At 35.9% G+C, this 24408-nt stretch overlaps 1 protein-coding gene across 3 annotated transcripts in view; it reads left to right on the forward strand.

The window, feature by feature from the left end:
* ARFGEF2 (ARF guanine nucleotide exchange factor 2) overlaps nucleotides 1-24408 on the forward strand; it is a 141060-nt gene that overhangs the window by 12467 nt on the left and 104185 nt on the right. For all 3 annotated transcript variants that reach the window (XM_074210197.1, XM_074210198.1, XM_074210199.1), the window contains exons 2-3: nucleotides 14361-14391; nucleotides 15045-15168. In XM_074210197.1, the coding sequence (XP_074066298.1) occupies nucleotides 14361-14391; nucleotides 15045-15168 (155 nt within the window). The remainder of the gene's footprint in view (nucleotides 1-14360; nucleotides 14392-15044; nucleotides 15169-24408) is intronic.

The raw sequence follows: 24408 nt of genomic DNA on the forward strand, positions 1-24408 counted from the left end.
TATGCTTTCAGTTTTGATACTTTATTCCTAGTTACACAAAATGTTTGGTTTGGCTGTCCTAAAGAGTAGTGAATTAGCTCAGATGTTCTCTTGGGGCTTTTCTTAGAATTGACAGGGAGAACTGCTTCCTTAGCTCTGGGAAACAGGAGGCTGAATTGTACCTGTGTAACATTACAAATCTGTTTGTAGTCTTTTTCTTCTCTAGGTTAAACTAGAAAGGCAACCACAATCAGTATATTGTGGCTGAACTTTAAAAAATTTTTGCCAACCAACCTAACTAGAACTTTTTCAGTTGTTCCCAACCCAGTTCACTCTTTCTCATTCTATTCATTTATTATTTCCATTAGATCTGCTGCTTTGGTGGAAGGGAAACTAGTATCTTTAAGAACTGGTTTCTACTATATGCTTCAATAATGTCCTTTTAAAAAAATTTGATTCCTAATTTCTGTTTTTGTGAAGAGCAGAGAAGTATATTTCATTATCTGTCCTGGGAGTCATTGATTTTTTGATTCAGAGTTTAGTCTTCTTTTTAATATTCATTTTATTTACTTTGTTATCTTCAGTATTCCTGGTTTCGTTCTGCAGCTCTTCACAAAATCTTCATATATCTGAATTTATCATTTGTCATTTCTTAATGATAAGACACCATTTTTTCACTCTTTACTTTTTTTCTCTTTTCCTGTCTTTACTCTTCAGCTCTTTTTTCTTTTTCTTTGAGAGATGATAGTAATAGTAACTTTCTATATGACATCACTCTATTGGTCTGGAGAGTATAAAAATAATGAATCGGGAAAGAAATTGAATTTTGTTAATTTGGGAGAGCACTCAGTGTTGTAATTATCCCTAATTGCTCCTTAGCGCAGAAACTCATTTTTTTCATAAAAGTATTCTAGTGATGCTACATGACTATGTATCATAGAAATCACAGTGAGAGAGGAAACAATCGCAGGTGACCCCAAAATAATAATAATAAACTAACATTTATATGGCACTTTTAAGTTTTGCCAAATGATTTACATGTATTTATCCCCTTTGATCCTTTAAACAATTATCTGAGATATATGCTATTATTTTCTCCGTTTTACAGATTAGACAGCTAAAGTGAAAGAGGTTATGTGACTTACTCAGAGTTACACAGCTACTGTCCTCTTTACTCCAAATCTAATCCTGTTCAGCAAATGGAAAGCTGCTTGTTGGAAAGGTTTACATAGGCTGTAGCTTTCCAATGATATAAGGAAGTAATTGTGTAAAAGTAATCATCAAAGACACATAAGACCAGAAAAGAAGATGGATCATTTATATAGCCAGATTGAGAATGTACAAATGGTTCTTGTTAGTGAAGAAATAAACCTACTCAGTTGGTCACAAATGCTACCTTGTATAGAGATGGCTTCATCCTACTGGATGGCATTCTTCTGGGTGAAGGTAAATTTCATAAATTTGAACTCTGAAATTCCCCTTTCTGGTCCTAATTCATATTTTCATATCTTCTGTTTTCTATGCATAATCTCACACTCTGAATTCTGGTAACTCTGTTCCTCTTTCCAATTTTTCATTTTTTTCAGCTTTTCTTTACTCAGTCTTAATATTTGAGTGAACTAATTTCCCTCTGTATTGCTCTCTACTTTTTAATCACTTCCCTTTTTGTTTTACCACAGTTCATGATTTGCTAATCCTCAGTCCTGTGTTGTGCCTACCATATTCCTTTGTGTTCCTACTCCTATGCTGCTATATGTTCTGGAAAAAAATCTTGCAACTGTGCTGATAGTTCTATTACAAATTCCATGGGCAGCTAGTTGGCGAAGTGGATAGTGCACTGGCCTTGGAGTCAGGAGGTTGGGAGTTTGAATCTAACCTCAGAAACTTGCCACTTACTGGTTGTTTGACCTTGGTCAAGTTACTTAACCCTGACTGCCTCACAACCAGGGAATCTCCAGTTGTCCTGTCTCATATCTGGCTACTGGACCCAGATGACTCTGGAAGAGAAAGTGAAGTTGGTGCCTTAGCACAGCACCCCCTCACTCAAATCCAATTCACATGTTTGTCATGACATCACCTCCCTGATGCCATGGTCTTCTTCGAAAATGAAGGACAAGCATTACTACAAATTCCTTATCTAATTTCAACTTAGCCTTCATTACTGCATAAGTAATCCATTAATTTTTCTTTCCCTATTATTCTTCCCAAAATGGCTATTCCAAACATTTCTCCTCAAGCACTTTTTAAAAATTTAATTAAATTTAATTTTTTAATTTTTTTTATTAAAGATTATTTGAGTTTTACAATTTTCCCCCCTAATCTTACTCCCCCCCCACAGAAAGCAATCTGTCAGTCTTTACTTTGTTTCTATCTTGTGCATTGATCCAAATTGAGAAGCACTCTTTTTTTTTAATTTTATTTTTCCTCAAGTACTCTTGACTCGTAATCATCAGATTCCTACCTTTATGGATTTTATCTATCATGAGTTTTCATTCGTACTTTACTGAGGCCCTCCGTCATAAAGTTTCTTTCTTCCCCTTTTCCCTAAACAACCTAATAGAGATCTTCCCTTATCCCTTTCTCCTTTGGTCTAGTCTTTGAGCAAGAAGATATGATTGTACTTCTTGCCAGAGCTAACACCATGTACTATTCATCCCATCTATCCAGAGATTGTTCCAGTAACCCTTCTCACTCATCTTCATACTCTTTTCCTACTGATTCCTTGCTTTGTGTTTTTCTCCTGATCTTTATTCTTCTTTTCAGACTGCTTGCTAGACTTTGCCAGCTGGCTCCCTTGTAGGTATTTCAGATTCCCAAAATATCCAGAAAAATTCATTATCTTTTCCCTTCAATCCACACCTATTTCTGTGATACCACTAATCTCCCAGTTGCAATGTAGGAGTCATTCTTGACTTTTTACTCTCATTTACCTCCCATATGCAATAAGTTACCAGATTGTAAAAATTCTTCTCCACATTAAGTTCATCACTATTTTTCTAATCACAGAGCTGCTAATCTATAGCATCTTGCCTGGTATATTGCAGTAGCTTTCTAACTGGTCTTCTGGAATCCAGTTTCTCCCATCTCCATTTCTTCTTCCACGAATCTTCCAAATTGATATTACACAGGTCTAATTATGTCACTCTCATTCCAAAAAACTTTGATGGCTTCCTGTTGACTCTTAAGATAAAATATAAACTTGGTTTGGCATTTAAAACCCTCTAAAATGCTGTTTCATCCTACTCTTCTGTACCAATCACATATTTCTCTTACATATCCTCTGTTGCAGCTAAAGGGCATGCTTACTGTTTCCCATGTATATTTCATGTCTTCCATCTTCTTTGTCTTTATACATACCCATAATGTTCTCACTCCTGATTTCTGTCTCTTAGAATTCTTGGCTCCCTTTGAAATTTAACTTGTCTTCCTATAAAAAGTTTTCTAGGGGCAGCTAGGTGGCACAGTAGATAGTCAGGAGGACTTGAGTACAAATATGGCCTCAGACACTTAATAATTACCTGTGTGACCTTGGGCAAGTCACTTAATCCCATTGCCTGGCTCAAAAAAAAGTTTTCCTGATTGTTCTAGTTCTTAGTAGTACTCTTGCACCTTCAATTCCTGAGATTACTTTTTATTTGTTTTATTTTTATTTTGTTTATTTTTTTGTTTATATTTTCTGCCTGTTTATATTTCCTCCTTGAGGGCGTGGAAACTTGTTCTTTTTTCCCTTTGTGTATCTCTATAGCTTAGCAGGTTGCCTAGCACTTAATAATTGCTTGTTGGATGAAATTTCATTGACTATAACTGTGTGTTGAATCCCTCAGATATTGGTAAGCACTTTTATAATAACAAATTCACGTTGTTTCCTCATCTGCTAATAATAATTGTTTGTTCTTCCATTTTGGTTTTTTTCTGTTTTTTGTTTTTGTTTTTTTGTTTTTTTGTTTTTGCTAGGCAATAGGGTTAAGTGACTTGCCCAAGGTCATACTACTTCAGGGGTGCTCTATTCACTGTGCACCTAGCTGCCCCATTTGTCCTTTTATTTTTAAGGTTTTTGCAAGGCAAACGGGGTTAAGTGGTTTGCCCAAGGCCACACAGCTAGGTAATTATTAAGTGTTTGAGACCCGAATCCACTACACACCTAGCCGCCCCTTGTCCTTCATTTTCAAAGAAGACCAAAAGACCAAAACATCAGGGAGGTGACACAATGGATTTGGGTGAGAGGGATATTCTCTGCGAAGTCACCATCCTCACTTTCTCTCCTCCATCTGGGTCCAGTGACCAGATTTGAATCAGGATGCCAGGAGATGGCCCTGGATTCAAGGCAGACCTTGTTCAAGGTTACACAGTTAAGAGTTAAGGGTCTGAGGCTGGATTTGACCTCCCACCCTCCTGACTCCTTTGTCTTTGAGTCACCAACTTTTAACAGTGCTTTTCCCAGTGCTTTTTTCACATAGATTTAATGAATTTTTAATTGTATTGCATGGCCAGACTGTGCCCTGATAGAGAGGGTGTCTACATTGATAAAACGATTGATCCATCAGGATTTTTTAAAATTGTACTTTATAAGATCTTTGTAGTTGACTTTTGACAGCTTTGTATGTTGGTGTCCAATTTCTTCCTGTATTATAGAAGAAGCAAATAGATTTCACTCTGTCACTGGCTATTCTTCTTTGATGTCTCCTTTCTCCTGAGTTTTTATAGGTACCTTAGAATCAGAATATTATGATTATGAGATTATAATCTTTAGATTTATAACAAAAATAATGAGATATCTTAGATTTTTCATCTGTCTCATTTTGCAAATGAGGAAATAAAATTCAAAAAATTTAAAGGACTTGTATGAGTTCATTTAGGGAGTAAGTAGCAACGTGGGACAGGCCTTCTGACTTCAAATACTGTGAATATTTTTATTCTATCAGTGGCAGATTTTCTTTTAAATAAAAAAAATGATATCTTTTGTTGTTGTTTCACCTTTTATTTCCAGGTATATTGCTTCTTTCTCTCTCATCCAATAGGCCATTCTTTATAATAAAGAATTACAAAGAAAAAAACAATTGTGTAAAACTAATCCAAGTCATCAGCAAAATCTTTTGGTTATGTTATTAAGAATGGAGGGAAGGGAGCTAGGTGGCACAATGGGATAGAGCACCAGCCCTGGAGTCAGGAGGACCTGAGTTCAAATGTGCCTCAGACACTTAATAATTACCTATCCGTGTGACCTTAGGCAAGTCATTTAACCCCACTGACTTGCAAAAACCAAAAAAAAAAACCCAGAGGGAAGTGAATTCTCAAATCTCTTAGAGACCAAACTTGGTAATTGTAGTTTACCCAATTTTATGAAATTGAAAGTGAATTGAAATTTTTTTTCTATGTCTCTGATATAATATGGAAAATGCCATCCATAGCCAGAGGGAAAAATTGGAATCTGAAATCAAAGCATGGCATACCATGTTAACTTCTTAAAATTTCTTTTTTATTGTTTTGTTTTCATGGCTTTTTGCCCCCTTAATTCTAATTCTTTTTTTCACAACATGACTAATATGGAAATATGTTTAATATGATTATATATATGTATACATATATATGTATATATGTGTGTGTGTGTGTATATATATATATATATATATAGAGAGAGAGAGAGAGAGAGAGAGAGAGAGAGAGAGAGAGCGAGCTTATAACAAATTATTTGCTGCTGTGGGGACGGGACCAGGGAAGTAGAGGGTGTAATTCAAAAGTTTGCAAGACGATGAATTTTGAAAACTATCTTTTCATGTAATTGGACAAAATAAATAAAAACTTTATCCAAAAAAAATAGGAGTTTGATTTCCCAGAATATATTGATAGACACCTGACAGAAATATGACACTTAAAGCCATTCCCTAGTAGAAAAGTGGTCAAAAGGCAGGAATAAAAAATTCTCCAAAATGCAAATTATTAAGTCATATGAAAGAATGTTCCAAAACGTTAAATAATAAGAAAAATGCATATAAACTCAGATTTATACAACATCCCTCAATTTGTCAAAGGTGACAAAAGATAGGAATAATCCATTGTATGAATTTCTGGGAAGTAGGCACAGCAGTGCATTGCTGATGAAGCTCTTGAATTGGTTCAGTACTTCTGGAAAGCAGTTTGTAATTATGCAAATAAAGTTACTGAAATATCCATACTGTTTGACCCAAAGGTTTACCCAGTGAGCATATATCCCAAAGAGGTGATTTATAAAAAGAAAAACTCCATCTACACCAGAATATTTGAGAACAGTTTTTATGGTTTCAAAGAATTAGAAACAATAGTAGATAACTATTGACTGAAGAATGATTAACAAATTGTGGTATGTGAATGCAACAGAATATCATTTTGCTAATAGAAATGTTGACCACAGAGAAGCATAGAAAAACTTAACATGAACTGGAGCAAAGTTAGAAAAATAATACACACACAATGACTACAACAATAAAAAATAAATGTGGGAAAATTGTAAAGAACAAACTTGACCCCACAGAATAGAAATGAGAAGCCACTAAAGCTCTTTGCTTCTTTTTTTTATAGGTTGTTTAGTTTTACTGAAATGTTTTCCTTTAAAAAATTTTTTATTAGAAAGAGCTCTGGGAGGAAGAGAGAAACAGGAAATCTAGGTGATATAAACAGAAAATATATCAATAAAAAGTTGTTATTTAACACATATTCAAATCTTTATTTTATCTTTATGATCCCTGTAGCAAAGAATCTCATTTTATACAATGTTATGAAGAATAGTAAGATTTATGTTACTTTTTTTTTTAAGTTTTTGCAAGGCAAAAGTTTTTTGCAAGGCTTGCCTAAGGCTACACAGCTAGGTAATTATTGTCTGAGGTCAGTTTTGAACTCAGGTACTCCTGACTCCAAGGCTCTATCCACTGTGCCACCTAGCCAACTCTATTTATGTTACTTTTTTAAAAAATAAGCGAAGAATTCATCCATAGTGAAAATCTAAAATTTTCAGATTCAAATGCTTGCTTTCTCTGTATATTCGCAAGCTGACACATAATGAAAGCTCAATTAAGTGTTAGTTGACTTGATGACTGACCAATTTGTTAACTATTTTTGTTCAGATAAGTAAGACCAAAAGTATCATTTATCCAGGTTATATATGTTCTTTTTATATTCAATATATAGAAATGTTTAGATCATTAAAGCAAAGATTGCTTTTGTGTCCTTGCCAAGTGATCATTATGTCTTTTCATTTGCATGTTAGATATTTTTAAAATTGAGAAACAAAAAATATTATTTTGTAAATTTGTTTTCTATAACTATATTTTTTACAAATGTGGTTAGTTTTGATTGTCTGCATCAGAATATAATTTGTGGACTTTGCATTGATTTATTTGGAGTACCCAATTCTAAAAACATTTCTACCAACTATTTGTTTCAGGAGAAATTTTGTTTAAAAAAATGGATTAGCAGGGGCAGCTAGGTGGTGCAGTGGATAGAACACTGGCCCTGGAATCAAGAGGACCTGAGTTCAAATTCGTCTTCAGACAATAATTACCTAGCTGTGTGGCCTTGGGCAAGTCACTTAACCCTATTTGTCTTGCCTACCCCCCCCCCCCCCCAATGGATTAGCTTAATCATTATCGTTATGAAAAATAGGAACAGCTAGGAGACAGTGGATAGAGCACGGACCCTGGAGTCAGGAGGACCTGAGTTCAAATTTGACCTCAGGCACTTAACCACTGCCTAGCTGTGTGACCCTTGGGCAAGTCAGTCTTAAACCCATTGACTTAAATAAATAAAAATTAAAATAAAGAAATACTCTCAGAGCAGAAATTGTTTTATAGTACTATGGAAGAATTGAATGTTTATAGTCTCACAATTGTACAAAGAGCTTTCCTTTTAATGATCTTTCTAAAATGAAGTTGTTCATTCTTGTAACTATTTGAAAAACTATATGTATCTACTCATTTGTATTTCTTTAAATATGCAATTTGTCTAAATTGCAAGGGCCCACAGTAATACTTAGTGAACTAATGGACCTTAATTTCTTTTTTTTCTTTTTTCTAATGTTTTTTATTCTCATTTCGTACAAATGTTTTTTTTTACATTAATAAAATATACTTGTTTACAAGTAAACAAAATACCCCTCCCCCCATGAATATGGATAGACTTGCTTGGGTGAAAAAGTGAAGGGGAGAGAAAAAAATTAAAATAAAAAAAATAATAGTAATAATTGTAGGTATGGCCAGGTGGCGCAATGGACGAAGCACCAGCCCTGGAGCCACGAGCCTCATAAACCCAATAATCACCCAGCCATGTGACATGCAAGCCACCCGATCCCCACTGCCTGCAAAAACCAAAAAGAAGAAAGGAAAAAAAAGACCCAAAATAAAATAGTAATAATAGTAGGGGTGGCTGGGTGGCAGACAGAGCATTGGCCCTTGAGCCAGGAGCACCTGGGTCCGAATCCGGCCTCAGACACCCAAAGATCATTCTGCTATGTGGCTCCAGGCAGGCCACCCAGCCCCACTTGTCCTGCACCCTCCCCCAAATAATAATAACAAAAAAATGTGCTTCAGTCTTTGTTCCAACACCATCAACTCTGTCATGAGTGGATCACATTCTTTATGATAAGTCCATCACAAAAGTTACTTCCATATTTTTCCAACATTGCCATTGCTGATCGCAACTCCCTCCTTTCTTATTTCTCCACTACCGTGTACTGTATTTTCTTTCTCCTTTCACTCTGACTCTGCTGTAGGGTAGCTGAGTGGCGCAGCAGACAGATCCCTGGTCCTGGGGCCAAGAAGCCCTGAGCCCCCATACCACCCCTTAGGCCCAGAATCCACCTGGCCCCATGGTCCTGGGCAGGCCATCCAATCCCAGCCCCTTGCAAGAAGTAAAAAAGAAAATGTGTTATATCTGAACACTGTTCCCCCATGGTCCATCCTCTCCTCCTTTATTCACATCCCCACCCCTTCCCCCTGCTCCCCCCTCCTTCTTACTCCAGTTGTCTATACCCCATTGAGTATATTTGCTGTTTCCTCTCCTAGCCACCTCTGATGAGAGCAAAGGTTCCCTCATTCTCCCTTGCCTCCCCCCTTCCATATCACTGCAATAGCTCATTGTAATAAAAAAATCTTATTATGTGAAATATCTTGGACTATTCCCCCTCTCCTTTTTCCATTCTCCCTTTCCATTTCCCTTTTTTCCCTATTGACTCCATTTTTACACCATATTTTATCTTCAAATTCAGCTTTCTCCTGTGCTTCAACTATAAAAGCTCCCTCTACCTGCTCTATTAACTGAGATGGTTCATATGAATATTATGAGTATCATTTTTCTATACATGCAGTTCATCCTCATTAAGTCCCTCATATTTCCCCCCTCTCCTCCAATCTCCATGCTTCACCTGAGTCCTGTATCTGAAGATCAAACCTTCTGTTCAGCTCTGGCCATTCCAAAAGGAACCTTTGAAATTCCCCTGGTTCATTGAAAGTCCATCTTTTTCCCTGGAAGAGGACATTTAGCCTTGCTGGGTAGTTCATTCTTGGCTGCATTCTAAGCTCTTTTGCCTTCTGGTATATTGTATTCCAAGCCCTACGAGCTTCCAATGTAGATGCTGCTAAATCCTGAGTGATCCTGACTGCAGCTACATGATATTTGAACTGTGTCCTTCTGGCTGCTTGTAATATTTTCTCTTTGACTTGGGAGTTCTGGAACTTGGCTATAATATTCCTAGGGCATGGTTTTTTGGGATCTCTTTCTCAGGGGGATTGGTGGATTCTTTCCATTTCTATTTTGCCCTCTGCTTCTAGAATATCAGGGCAATTTTCCTGTAGTAATTCTTTGAAAATGATGTCAAGGCTCTTCCTGATCATGACTTTCAGGTATTCCAATAATTTTCAAATTATCTTTCCTTAGTCTGTTTTCCATATCAATTGTTTTTTCAATGAGATATTTCACATTTTCTTCTAATTTTTCATTTTTTTGGTTTTGAAGTATTGATTTCCTGATTTCTGGTAAACTCATCAATCTCCCTGAATTCTATTCTTTGTCTGAAGGATTTATTCTCCTCAGAGAGTTTTCTTATCTCTTTTTCCATCTGGCCAATTTTGCTTTTTAAAGCATTCTTCTCCTCAATAACTTTTTGAACTGTTTTATCCATTTGACCTAAGCTGTTTTTTAGCATGCTATTTTCTTCAGCATTTTTTTGGATTTCCTTGACTAAGCTGCTGACTTCATTTTCATGTTTTTCCTGCATCTCTCTCCTTTCTTTTCCCAGTTTTTCTTCCAACTCCCTCATTTGATTTCAAAGTCTTTTTTGAGCTCTATCATAGCCTGAGCCCAATTTCTGTTTTTTTCTTGGAGTCTTTAGATGTAGGAGCTTGTGCTTCCTCATCTTCAGACTGAGTATTTTGATCCTTCTTGGGGCTCATTTGCAAAATATTTCTCAATGGTCTTCCTCTTATTTCTTTGCTAATTCATTTTCCCAGCCTAAACCTGTTTTTTTGCAAGGGTCTCAGTGTGTGAGGTTCTGTCCTCCCTCCTGGTCTGTGAATGGCCATAAGCGCCCCCCTCTGCCACGGGGCCGAGGTGGCGGGGCCCTGCTGTTCTATGGGGGGCCTAGACTGGGATCAGGATCTGAATGTGGTCAGAGCCCCAGAGTCCTGTTCCAGAGGCAGAGGACAGAGCTCGGCAATGGACCTTAATTTCATCATGTTATTGTTTGAGCTCTGTCAGTGTAGAGTCCCAAATAAGTTCCTCATACATTATAGAATCTTCATTTAAAAATCTTAGTTTCAGGGCAGCTACGTGGCACAGTGAATAGAGCACCAGCATTGGAGTCAGGAGTACCTGGGTTCAAATCCAACCTCAGACACTTAATAATTAGCTGTGTGGCCTTGGGCAAGCCACTTAACCCTATTACCTTGAAAAAATGTTAAAAATCTTAGTTTCTTTGAAAACTTCTCACTTCAAACTTTCACTGAGTTTCAACCAGTATATTGACTATATGTAACCTATTTGCAAAGCAGAATAGAAAGATTTCAATTTCTCATTTAGTTGATTGCACTGGTCTTCAGTATTCAGACAGTTTTTCCCACTGTATATTTATTTGCTAATGGAAACATTGAAAGCTGGTTTTGTCTATGATTTACCAGATGTAATTTAGACTCTTGTTAATTGTAGGTAACATCAATCTTTTATCATTTATCGTCTACATGCAGATGATTCACTTATCTGTGCAGGCATTCCTGATCTTTATTGAGCTCTGCTTTTGCTTTGTTGGACATTTTGAATTAGTTATTGCATGCAAATCTCAAACTTTGCATGTCCAAAACAGAACTCCTCTTTATTCCCTTCCCTCTTTTAAACTTTTCCTGTTACTGTTGAAGGAATCATGATCCTCCCAAGCTACTCACTTAATAAATATAGTACTTGATTGATTGATTGACTTATATGGTTTTTGTAATCCAGGGCAAGCTATTTTCAGTGCCCTAGTAAATGCTCAAAGACTTTATTTTTTTTATTTTTATTTTTTTTTTAGGTTTTTTGGTAAGGCAAATGGGGTTAAGTAAGTGGCTTGCCCAAGGCCACACAGCTAGGTAATTATTAAGTGTCTGAGACTGGATTGGAACCCAGGTACTCCTGACTCCAGGGCCGGTGCTTTATCCACTATGCCACCTAGCCGCCCCTCTCAAAGACTTTAAATTGGAAAAAAGGTGCCAATATGCATTGGTAAGGGAAATTCTTTACTGAGAGCTTTCTGCACAGGTTCCATTTAAAAAAAAGGTGAATGAATTCTTTCATCAATTTAAGCTTTTGAAAAATTTTGTTTTTATTTATTAAAAACACCAAATTTTAGGGCCAGCTAAGTGGCACAGTGGATAGAGTACCAGCCCTGGAGTCAGGAGGACCTGAGTTCCAATGCAGCCTCAGACACTTTATAATTACTTAGCTGTGTGACCTTGGGCAAGTCACATAACCTAGTAGTTTACTATGAACTAGTAGTTTACTGTGTATTTTATTGAACTATTTAAAAGCATTTTATCCATCTCAAATTATCTGAGGAGGGGTCCATAGGCTTCACCAGACTATCAAATAGATCCATGGTCCACTAAAAAAGTTAAAATCCTTTGTTTTAAGGATTTTGTTCTCTTTTTAAATCATTCTGAAATTTCTTGCTGTCGTGTGATTTCTAAACAGTTGGCAGGATTCTCTTCAATTAGACTGGATTGAATTTTTTTGCTTCATATTATTATACTTGCTCAAAGTGCTATAGTTTCTCTTCAGATTTTACTTATTCTTGCTTATGTTTTATTTTCCTTACTGTTTTTCTTGCTTGGGCTAAATTTTTATTTTATGCAATCTCTCTTGATCTTTTGGTCTTTTAGCTTATCTTTCCCATCTCTTAAATCTGGGAATACTCATCATTCTTTGATCCTTCCCCCTTCAGCTACTACTTGGATCTGTAAAGCTGAGCTACCGACTGAACTAAACTTCATTTCCTTGGAGAATATTCTGGTGGACTAGCTGGGTTCTCTGCCCTGAATAATCTGGTGTAGAGAAAGACTCGTCTCAGTCAGATTTCCATCATTCTTCCCCCAAATTCATACTTATTTCCCTCTTCTGAGTGCTCAGCACTGATGTTTTTGTTATGTTTGAGTCTCCTATTCCTTTCCACCCTCCCTTCCTATTTTCTTTTTCTTTTATGTGACTGGGCAATGAATGTCAGCCACCTTTTTTGTTGGAGTAGGGTTTAGTATCTTTATTTCTAACTCTGATAGGAAGGTTTATGAATTTATCTCTGCTCACAAATTGTGCTTGGTGTGTGAATTGGATATGGAGACAGTAAATTGAAACTTCCTGTATTAGAATTCTTCTATGTTATTTCCATGTAACCTTTTACCTTGTACTGGTTTTCGCTTTGTAGATTCTGGATTGAACCCAACTCGACTCTGTTTTCATGATGGAGTTCCAATGATGGGGAATGATAATGTTAAGAAAATAATTTCTAATGAGACTTCAATGAAAACTCCCCCAAACTCCCCCAAAACCTTAATCTCTCTGTATGTTATGGTTAAAGAAGAATTCATAACAATGGGCACATCACAAAGTACCTTTATTTTGGGTTTGAAGTTGGAGAAATTTGCAGAAAGCAACTATTCTGCCATCTGTCTAGTCTAGGAATTCTCAGTATACCCAATCTTATATAATATCAATAAATGTAATTTAAATAAATAAATGGGGAAATCTCATGCACTTGAGTTTCACTAGATTGGATACTACTGTTGCTTTGTAACATGATCTCATCATCCATTTGGGTCTGGGCATTGTAAAATTTCTAAAAGCTATCCTCTTGATATCAGATCTCATTGACCCGTCTCCTGTCTCCTCTAACTTGCTAGGAGAAGGGAGGCAAACCTGAATCTCATAAGGAACATATGCACCTCTAGGGGGGCAGCCGGGTGCTGCACTGGATAGAGCACCGGCCCTGAGGTCAGGAGAACTTGAGTTCAAATGTGGCCTCAGACACTTAATTGCCTAGCTGTGTGACCTTGGGCAAATCTCTTAACCCTATTGCCTTAAAAAAAAAATACATGTACTCTTCTTCCTATAGGGCTTTTGTTTAGAATTTCAAGTTATTATCCATCTCCATTTGCAATAGACCTAATGAGTTATATATAGCAGCTTGAATCTTTGATGTTGGCTATATGTACAGATATTTCTTTAACTATTTTATGGATGGTGTATCAAGTTGGCTTAGATGTGAACAAGCCAAAAGTTCACAATCTACATTTCCCTGATAACTGAAGTTTTTCTATAGAGTTCTGAGATCAAGTCATGTATATAATTTTGCAATGAAAAGGAATTCAGAGCATCCAGAACTTAATGTCCTGAAATTCTAAAATAAATATCACAAAATCCCAAGTATAAAAGTATTGTGTGAAGAAATATTGACACACAAATCTAAACCATTAATGGCTTAAAAGTATTTTTTTTGCCTAAATAGATGTCTGACATTTTCTCATGTATAACCCAGTTATGATGTGTTAAGTGTCTGAGACTGAATTTGAACCCAGGTACTCCTGACTCCAGGGCCGGTGCTCTATCCACTGTGCCACTTAGCTGCCCCTTGTTAGTAGATTTAAAAAATAAAACTAATTTGCTATTTTGATGTCTTCTTAAGCTTTTATTCTTTCTTGAAACAGAATACCAACCATCAATCTGTTTTATCCATATCTTTACATAGCGACTTGCTTCACTTTCTGTAATTGCTACTTTGTCTTCCTTGTAACATATGTTATAAAAATTTTAAATTGTTTAGTCTAAAAAATATTAACTATGTTCTGCTACATGTATCCAATGTAACTATCTTTTTTCCCATTCTTCCTTTCTAGATGAAATTAAAGCAGAGCTAGAAAAGCAAAGGTAAGCTATTAACCTAGCTGCTGTTATCCATTGTTAAGCATATAGGGGAACTGTCTTGTTCAGTGTTACATAGCAAGTTAGTCCCAGAGTTGGAAATAAACCTCACATCTCTCTGCCTCCCACTTCAAGGCTCTCCCCATTATATTATTCTGTATCTCACATATATGAAAAATACAGTGAAGAACTTATAATATTCTTTACACCTTTTTCATATTACATGGAGGGTATTAACTACTATACAAATAATGGGATCTTAGGTTACTGGACTCTGGGGACAGGTCAAGATAACCTTAATGCTAATGTTTTAGCTTTTTCTTACTGTAGCATGAAAAACTTTGTCTTCTCGGAATTTTTTGACCTTAGGTGGACATTCTTTCTTAATAATGGTGCTAACTAGTGTTTTTCTAGTAAAATAATTATGACTCATGCTAAGATTCAATACAAAATGATACAGATAATATCAGCTAAAAAGGGATCTTGCCTGCTGTTTGTGGTATTTCTGTGCTCTCTAATGCAGGGCTTTAAACTTTTAATTAGGTCTCAGATGCTAGTTTATAACTATATTTAATTTGAAAACTGCATTTAGAAAGGGTGGTTCAAAATATGTTTGTAAGTTTTTTCTTCTCTTTTTGCCCTTCTTTTTGTTAAACCAGACCTGGGGCTGCCATATCACCAAAAGCAAACTTCATCGAAGCTGACAAGTATTTCCTTCCATTTGAACTAGCTTGTCAATCAAAATCTCCACGGGTGGTCAGTACATCATTAGACTGCTTGCAGGTATTGCATTTAAACTTGACTCTGACGTGAACTTTTTAGGTTTTTTTTTAAGTTTTTTACAAGGCAATGGGGTTAAGTGTTTTGCCCAAGGCCACACAGCTAGGTAATAATTACGTGTCTGAGCCCAGATTTGAACTCAGGTACTCTTGACTCCAGGGCCAATGCTCTATCCACTATGCCACCTAGCCGCCCCTGATATGAACTTTTTAAGGCCAGAAATTTTAAGTTTTAGTGCTAGTAATTGGTGATTACTTAACAACATTATGGGTACCTAGAATAATTTTGGAAGTAAAGAGAAGTGAATGTTTTTCTTCTCTGCTGAGGGTGGTATGGATGTAGTCTTTTTATTTTAAGTGAAGAGAAAACAGCCACGATGGTGAAGTAGGAGGAAGAAGTAAAATTCAGCTATCCTTCACAACTATTCCATGGAACCCTAGGAAACACAATACACCTTTGATAGAGAAATCAAAGGAAAAATCACATCAAGTCATTTTGTTTCAGATAAGATTGGCATATAGAGAAAGAGAAAGTAGGATGTTTATTATACAGTTTTCCAGTGTAGAGACTGAATTAAAGTCTGAGAATGTACACTCAGACAAGAAGGGCCTAATACTGGCTTTTGCAGAGCAAATTCAGATGGCAACTGGAAGCTGTCACACATAATGTAGAATGAGATCTCAGATCAAATATAAACTAGGAAAGTGACTTGTATCTGGTGTGGCAAAGCAGGGCAAGGAACAATTGCAGACCCAATAAGGAAGGATACTGTGTAAAGAGCAAGAAAAGAAGAGATCAGAAGCTGTGGTGTTCTAACCCTGTGAACAGAGCAGTATCTCAGTTCCAGGTTCTATTTCATTTTGAAGCCTGCCCCAGAAAAAACATGGACAGGGATCTTAGTTCGAGGGCAGGCGTAGAGTTCTCTATTGTGCTAAACCTCTCACTCTACAAGTTAGCTGCTTGTGATTGATTCTAAGAGAAGTTTTTTGAAGCTCCCACTAGGGCAATCCCATAGTTGTCTTGCCCACACTTAAAACCAGGTCAGGAATTCACATTGTTGAGATCAGGAGGGCTGGGATCAAATTTTACACTGAATCGGACAACTTTAGGGTCAGTTGAAAGCATGAAGATGTCCAGCCTGAGTTGGTCCTGAGATCCTTGAAGAACATATTACTCAATATCCAGAGAAAGCAATATTCAGTATCCAAGAAAACAAGTCTTAGGTTTTCTTCCAGAATTGTGCAGATCCTGGTCCTAAAATAAATAGGCTAGGGAATTAAATAGCAACAACAATAACAAGAGTTCCACAGTAAAGACTCTTATGGTGACAGGAACACCCAAGACATAAAAACAGGAAGGAATGATTCCAAACTGTCTTCAAGCAGAGCCTAAAAGAAAAACAATTTGGGCACAAGTTCAACTAGAATTCTTAGAATAAATAAAGTAAGAGTTTAAGAAAGTATTATAAAATTACTTTATAAGTGAAATGAGATTGCTAGAGGAAATAAATGGAAAAGACTTAAAGACTACGGATGAAAGATTTGGAAAAGAGAATTAATAGCTTAGGACAAGAGTTATAAAATGTACCCAAAGCAGCAGGCTCCTAGAACATTAGAGTGAACCAAAAAGAAATTAATGATTTCATGAGACAACAGGAAATATAAATAAATATAAATATAAATTTATAATGTAATATAAAATATTATAAATATAAATAATACAAAGTCAAGAAACTGGGTAAATAGAAGGAAATGTAAGATAACACAATTCAGAAACAACTAACAAGGAAAATATATCAAGTAGAGATAGTTTAAGAATTATTTGAATGCTTGAAAGTTATAACCAAAGAAAGAAACTTCACATCATATTTTAAGAAAACTGCTCAAGATCTCTTAGAATCAACAGATAAATTGAGCGAAGGAAAAAAAAACACTGGTCACCCCCTAAAATGAGCCCCAAAATGAAAACTTCCAGGATTATTAAAGTTCACATTTCCAGGTCAAAGAAAAGCTCTACTACATAGAAAGAGGGTGACAGGATTTAACAGCTAGTACTTTAAAGGATTGTAGAGCTAGGAATTCTAGAAGGCAGGAAAAAAAATGTAGACTTACAACCAACTATAATTTGCATAGCAAGGCAGTATAAGGCTATATGGGGAAAATGTATCTTTATTCAAATACAGACAACTTCCAAATATTCCTAATGAAAAAATCAGAGCTGAGTAGAAACTTTGAAATAAAAAAAAGTCAAAATAACCATAAAAAGAAAAATTAGTTGAGTTAAAAAAAAGAATGAAATTGCATTGTAATGGGGGATGATGGTACACATGTTCCCTCAGAAACTCATTATCATCAGGGTTCATGGATCAAATTAGACAGGACTGGAGAAGTTTTATTAGATTTTGATGATCTTGAAAGAAAAAAGAAAGAGAAAAGGGTGAGAGGAATATACAAGCGATCAAGAGAGAAAGGAAAGAGGTATGGGAATTATCTAATTTGAGTATTTAAATGGAAAACTATGCAAACAAGGGAAACAATTTGAGGGGAGTGTATGATATTTGAACTTAACTAGTATCTCAATTTGTTAAAAGAGGGATAATTATAGACAGAAAACTGGTTACATAAATATATTTCACTCAACAGTAGGGATAGGTATTATTGGGAAGGATTGAGTAATGAAAGAATGAGTCATAAGCAAAACAAACTTTAACCATGAAGGATTAATTTCAAAGAGACTTCTAAAAAGAAAGAATAGGAACCTTGGTCCTTGATAAGTGAAAGAGAAGATGGTCAAAGGAACAAAGGATCACATCAAACCAAGTGCTCTGATTTTAAACACACTTGTACTTACTACTCTCATTTTCCTAGAGCAGGTGGAAAACAGAACAGAATGAAGTGAAATAACAATGGTAATAAATGAATATAAATTTATTTGTAGAAGAGAAAGACAATAGCAAAATGTATTAGAAATTAGAATCGAACAATATTTTTGTAAGAAGCACATATAAAATATAAAGGTTCGGGGTGGCTAGGTGGTGCATTGGATAAATCACCAGCCCTGGAGTCAGGAGTACCTGGGTTCAAATCCAGTCTCAAACAATAATTACCTAGCTATGTGGCCTTGGGCAAGCCACTTAAAAAAAAAAAAGGTTCTTAAGAGGGTTTTTTGTTTGTTTTTTTAATTTTTGCAAGGCAAATGGGTTTAAGTGTGGCTTGGTAATTATTAAGTGTCTGAAGTCGAATATGAACTCAGGTACTCCTGACTCAAGGGCCAGTGCTCTATCCACTGCATCACCTAGCCACCCCAAAATTCATAAGAGTTAAAGGGAGAGGTTGGAACAAAATTTATTATATTTCCCATAAAGTGAAAAGGACAGGGGTGGTCATAATGTTCTCAGACAAGATTACAGCCAAAAAAAAGACCTTAAAATTAGAGAAAAACTTTATTGTGTTGAAAAGTATCATAAACAGTAAATTAATATCAATGCCAAATCTATGTACCATGATATAGATTCTTAATACTTAAAGGAAAAGTTAAATAATTACTGGGAGAGATAGTAACACTCTAGTAGTTAGGGGACTCTGTTCAGATTTAAGCAGAATTTTTAAAGCAAGAAACAAGTTAAGGACAAGAGTAGAATTTAGAAAATTTAAATACGATAGACTTTTGGTGACTACTGAGTGGGAATAGTTTATTGGGGCAGCTAGGTGGATAGAGCATTGGCCCTGGAGTCAGGAGGACCTCACACACTTAATGATTATCTAGCTGTGTAATCTTGGGCAAGTCACTTAACCCCATTGCCCTTGCAAAAACAAAAAAAGAAAGGAGTGTATCTTTTTTCAGCTGTATATGTCATCCTGATGCAAAGTGGCCGTGTATGAAAACTGCACAAACAAATGCAGAACAGAAATGTTAAAACACATCTATTATAGATCACAATACAATAAACATTATATTCAGAAAGGACTACTGAAGAAACAAAGAATGCAAATTAATTGAATACTAAAAAATGAATTATTCCTAAAGAATGGATCAAATCTGGAGAAATCAGTAAGTATTCTATTATGTATAAGTTACTGTACTGATCATGGAAATAACAATGAGAATGCAGCCAAAGTAGTCTTTAGGAGAAAAATACATGTTTTTATACATCTTCTTGAACAAAAGAAAACAGATCAATGAATTATATAAACAACTTTAAAAACCTAAAAAGCAAATAAATTTTTAAATCTCAATAGAACATCAAAATAGAAATCATTAAAGAAGAATTAACAAATTGAAACCAATTCTTCCCCATTAAATTAATCAGTAAAGATTGTTTTTTTCTTAATGTTTAAAATAAATTTATTTATTTTTCAATTTTTCCCCAAATCCCCCTACCCCTCCATAGAAGGCAGTCTGTTAGTCTTTACATTGTTTCCATGCTATACAATGATCTAAATTGAATGTGTTGAGAGAGAAATTATATCCTTAAGGGAAAAAAAATAAAATGTAAGAGACAGCAAGATTATATAATAAGATAACATTTTTTTTTAATTAAAGGTAATAGTCTTTGGTTTTTGTTACAAAATTTTTCCTGATTGTTGCACTTATAAAATGAACAAGTCCATTAAGGTTGATCATCAACCCCATGTGACTGTTATGGTGTACAATGTTCTTCTGGTCCTACTCATCTCGCTTAGCATCAGTTCATGCAAATCCATTCAGGCTTCTCTGAATTCCCATCCCTCCTGGTTTCTAATACCAATAGTGTTCTGTAACACACACACACACACACACACACACACACACACACACACACACACACATATATCATGTAGCACAGTTTGTTCAGCCATTCCCCAATTGATGAACATTTACTCAATTTTCAATTCTTTGCTACCACAAATAGAGCTGCCATGAATGTTTTTGTACAAGTGATGTTTTTACCCTTCTTCATGATCTCTTCAAGGTATAGACCCAGTAGTAGTATTCCTGGATCAAAGGGTATATACATTTTTATTGCCCTTTGGGCGTAATTACAAATTGCTCTCCAAAAAGGTTGGATGAGTTCATAGCTCCAACAGCAATGCATTAGTGTCCCAGATTTCCCACATCTTCTCCAACATTGATCATTGTCCTTTCTGGTCATATTGGCCAGTCTGAAAGATGTGAGGTGATACCTCAGAGATGTAAAGATTGTTTTGTTGTTGTTGTTGTTGTTGTTGTTGTTGTTTTTTAGGTTTTTGCAAGGCAGATGGGGTTAAGTGGCTTGCCCAAGGCCACACAGCTAGGTAATTAAGTGTCTGAGACTGGATTTGAACCCAGGTACTCCTGAGTCCAAGGCTGGTGCTTTATCCACTACGCCATCTAGCCTCCCCTAGATTGGTTTTTTAAAAGAAAAAATAAACGAACAAACAAAATTATTGTATGAAAAGTAAAAAAAAATGAATTTATAGCAAATGAAATATTAGAAATATTTCTGATTAATGAATAAAATATTTAATAAGTACCTTGGGCAAAGTACTATGCTAAGCAATGGAGATACAGATAAAAATCTGAGAAAGTCTCTGTTTAGAAGTTCATCCTAATGGAGAAGACAATGCAAATAGGATCTTTCAGCAGAAAGTTAGATGAAAGGATTCTGTGGACCTTTGGGTCCAGTGAGGAAGCAAATGCTAATGCTTCTTTAATGTCATTTCAATACATAAATCCTATCAGTTTCTGATGTCAGACTATTTTGACAGTGTCAGTGACTTCAGCAGCAAGAATTTTCTTTTCTGAGTCATAAGTAGCCATGACCAGCATGTAGAGAAACAATTACTTGGCTGCATTTCCCACATTTGAGCATATTGTAATAGAAACATTGCTGTTCCCAAGATTCTGGCATACAGGATCTCAGACTGTCCCCATCAAGGTGTGAGGGGAGGGGAGATGGTGTTATTAGTGGTTTGGCTTATTTGGCACATTCTGCTTCTTGTCTCTCCCTCAAGGCACTTACTGCTTCATCTAGGCTGGCTTGTCTGATCTGTTTGTAGCAATTAATTGGTAATTGGTGGGGGTAGCTAGCACCTTCTCTGCAGAATTTGCTTCCCTTGGATGATACCTATTAGGATGCTGTGGGAGAAGGTTCAACTATTACCAAGGCTTCTGTGACTATTTTTCTTCTTGTCAGTTTGTCAGCATTTGTTGCTGATGGTAGTGAGGATTGGTGGTAGGGGTCTGGAGGGAGAGAAATTGCCAGGGCTCTTGGACTCAGAGTTCTGTACTGTCTCAGGACTGGAGGGATGGTAGTAGTCAGAATGGTGGTAGTGGTGGATGTTTGACTTGCCTAGCACATGTTGCCTCCACTCTCTTCCTCATGATAACCTGACTGCTTTTAGGCTGACTTATCTGCTTGTAATTTTTTCCCAGTTATATGCCTATTAAATGAATTACCTAAATGAAATAGATAATTATTTTTAGAGTTATAAAATTCTTAGATTAATATAATTAATAACATTAAAAATAATTCAGTCTCAGAAAAAGAAATCGAGCAAGCCATAAATGAAAATGAACTCTCAAAGATAAAACTCCTGAAGAATATGGACTTGCAAATTCTTTCAAACTTTAGAGAATAATTTTTTAAAATTTTTTTTAGGTTTTTGCAAGGCAAATGGAGTTAAGTGGCTTGCCCAAGACCACACAGCTAGGTAATTATTAAGTGTCTGAGGCCAGATTTGAACTTGGGTAACTCCTGACTCCAGGGCCAGTGCTCTATCCACTGCACCACCTAGCTGCCCCGAGAATAATTATTCTGATATTACAAAAGCTGTTCGATGTATAGGAGTTGAGACCCTACCAAAATTCCTTCTATGATACAAATATTTTCTTGATAAGTGAACTGAGTTCTAAAATAATAAAACTATAAACCAGTATGCTCAGTAAATATTGATAGACAATTTTCAAGTAAAATAATGGCAGGTATGTTATGACAGTATATGAAGAAGATATACTATGATTGGGTTGTATTTATGCTAGGAATTTTTAAAATTTAACATATTCACAATCCTTCTAATTCTAGCACTTACATAGATAAATGGATCTTTCCTTAGTATGATAAGTAAGGAAAAAGGGAAGATAATAAGCATTTATATAGAGAACCTACTAGGTGCCTGAAATTGTGTTGTTTATTTTTATTTTTTACATTTTTTCTTTTATTAAAGATTTTACTTGAGTTTTACAATTTTCCCCCCAATCTCGGCCCCCCCCACAGAAAGCAATCTGTCAGTCTTTACTTTGTTAACATGTTGTACATTAATCCAAATTAAGTGTGATGAGAGAGAAATCATATCTATAAGGAAGAAACAAAAAGTATAAGAGATAACAAGATTAAGATATCTGTGTTTTGTTCCTAAATTAAAGGGAATAGTCCTTGAACTTTGTTCAAACTCCATGGTTCTTTATCTGGATACAGATGGTATTCTCCATTGCAGACAGCCCCAAATTGTTTCCTGATTGTTGCACTGATGGAATGAGCAAGTCCATCAAGGTTGATCATCACCCCCATGTTGCTCTTAGGGTGTACAGTGTTTTTCTGGTTCTGCTCATCTCACTCAGCATCAGTTCATGCAAATCCCTCCAGGCTTCCCTGAATTCCCATCCTTCCTGGTTTCTAATAGAACAATGGTGTTGCATGACATACATATACCACAGTTTGTTAAGCCATTCCACAATTGAAGAACATTTAATTTGATTTCCAATTCTTTGCCACCACAAACAGGGCTGCTATGAATATTTTTGTACTGCCATCTTGAGAAAGAATTGTGGAGTTTGAGCAAAGATTAAAGACTGTCACCTTTAATTGATTTTTCTTTTTTCTTAAAGACTATTTATTTTGAGTTTGACAATTTTTGCTTTAATCTTACTTCCCTCCCCCCGCCCTCCACAGAAAGCAATTTGTCAGTCTTTACATTGTTTCCCATGTTGTACGTTGATGCAAATTGAGTGTGATGAGAGAGAAATCATATCCTTCGGGAAGAAACAAATTATAAGAGATAACAAGATCAGATAGTAAGATATCAGTTTTTTTTCCTAAATTAAAGGAAATAGTTCTTGAACTTTGTTCAAACTCCATGGTTCTTTATCTGGATACAGATGGTATTCTCCATTGCAGACAGCCCCAAATTGTTTCCTGATTGTTGCACTGATGGAATGAGTAAGTCCATCAAGGTTGATCATCACCTCTATGTTGCTGTTAGGGTGTACAAATACTTTTCTGGTTCTGCTCCTCTCAGCATCAGTTCATGCAAATCCCTCCAGGCTTCCCTGAATTCCCATCCCTCCTGGGTTTTTTTGTTTGTTTTTTAGGATTGTGCAAGGCAAATGGGGTTAAATGATTGCCCAAGGCCACACAGCTAGGTAATTATTAAGTGTCTGAGGCCGGATTTGAACTCCTGTACTCCTGACTCCAGGGCTGGTGCTCTATCCACTATGCCACCTAGCCACCCCTCCTGGTTTCTAATAGAACAATAGTGTTCTGTGACATACTTACACAACAGTTTGCTAAGCCATTCCCCGATTTGAAGGACATTCATTTGATTTCCAATTCTTTGCCACCAGAAACAGGGCTGCTGTGAATATTTTTGTACAAGTGATGTTTTTACCCTTTTTCATCTTCTCTTCAGGGTATAGACACAGTAGTGGTATTGCTGGATCAAAGGGTATGCACATTTTTGTTCCAAATTTCTTTCCAGAAAGGTTGGATGATTTCACAGCTCCACCAGCAATGTAATAGTGTCCCAGATTTAATTTGCATTTCTCTAATTAATGATTTAGATCATTTTTTCATATGACTGGATTGCTTTGATTTCTTCATCTGTAAATTGCCTTTGCCTATTCTTTGACCATTTGTCATTTGGGGATATTACCTTTAATTGAAAAAGTGTTATCTTCTTATGTAATTCTGCTATATCTCAATTTCTTTCTTAAGGATATGCTTTCTCTCATCACATTCAGCTTATTTCAAGCATACTATGGGAATGACATAAAGACTAGCAAACTGTCTTCTGTGGGAGGAGGGAAGCAAGATTGGGGGGGAATTGTAAAACTCAAAAGAAATAAAAGCTTTCTAAAATTAAAAAAAAGAACATAAGTAGGCTGGGCCAATATGATAGAAATGACAATACTCAATTAATTTGCTTAGTGTCATACCAGTCATATCTCTAAAAGTTTCTAGACCTGGAAAAATAATATTAATGGAAGGAAAATAATAAAAAAAAAGTT

Source organism: Macrotis lagotis, chromosome 1, assembly GCF_037893015.1.
Source record: "Macrotis lagotis isolate mMagLag1 chromosome 1, bilby.v1.9.chrom.fasta, whole genome shotgun sequence".
NCBI lineage: Eukaryota > Metazoa > Chordata > Mammalia > Peramelemorphia > Peramelidae > Macrotis > Macrotis lagotis.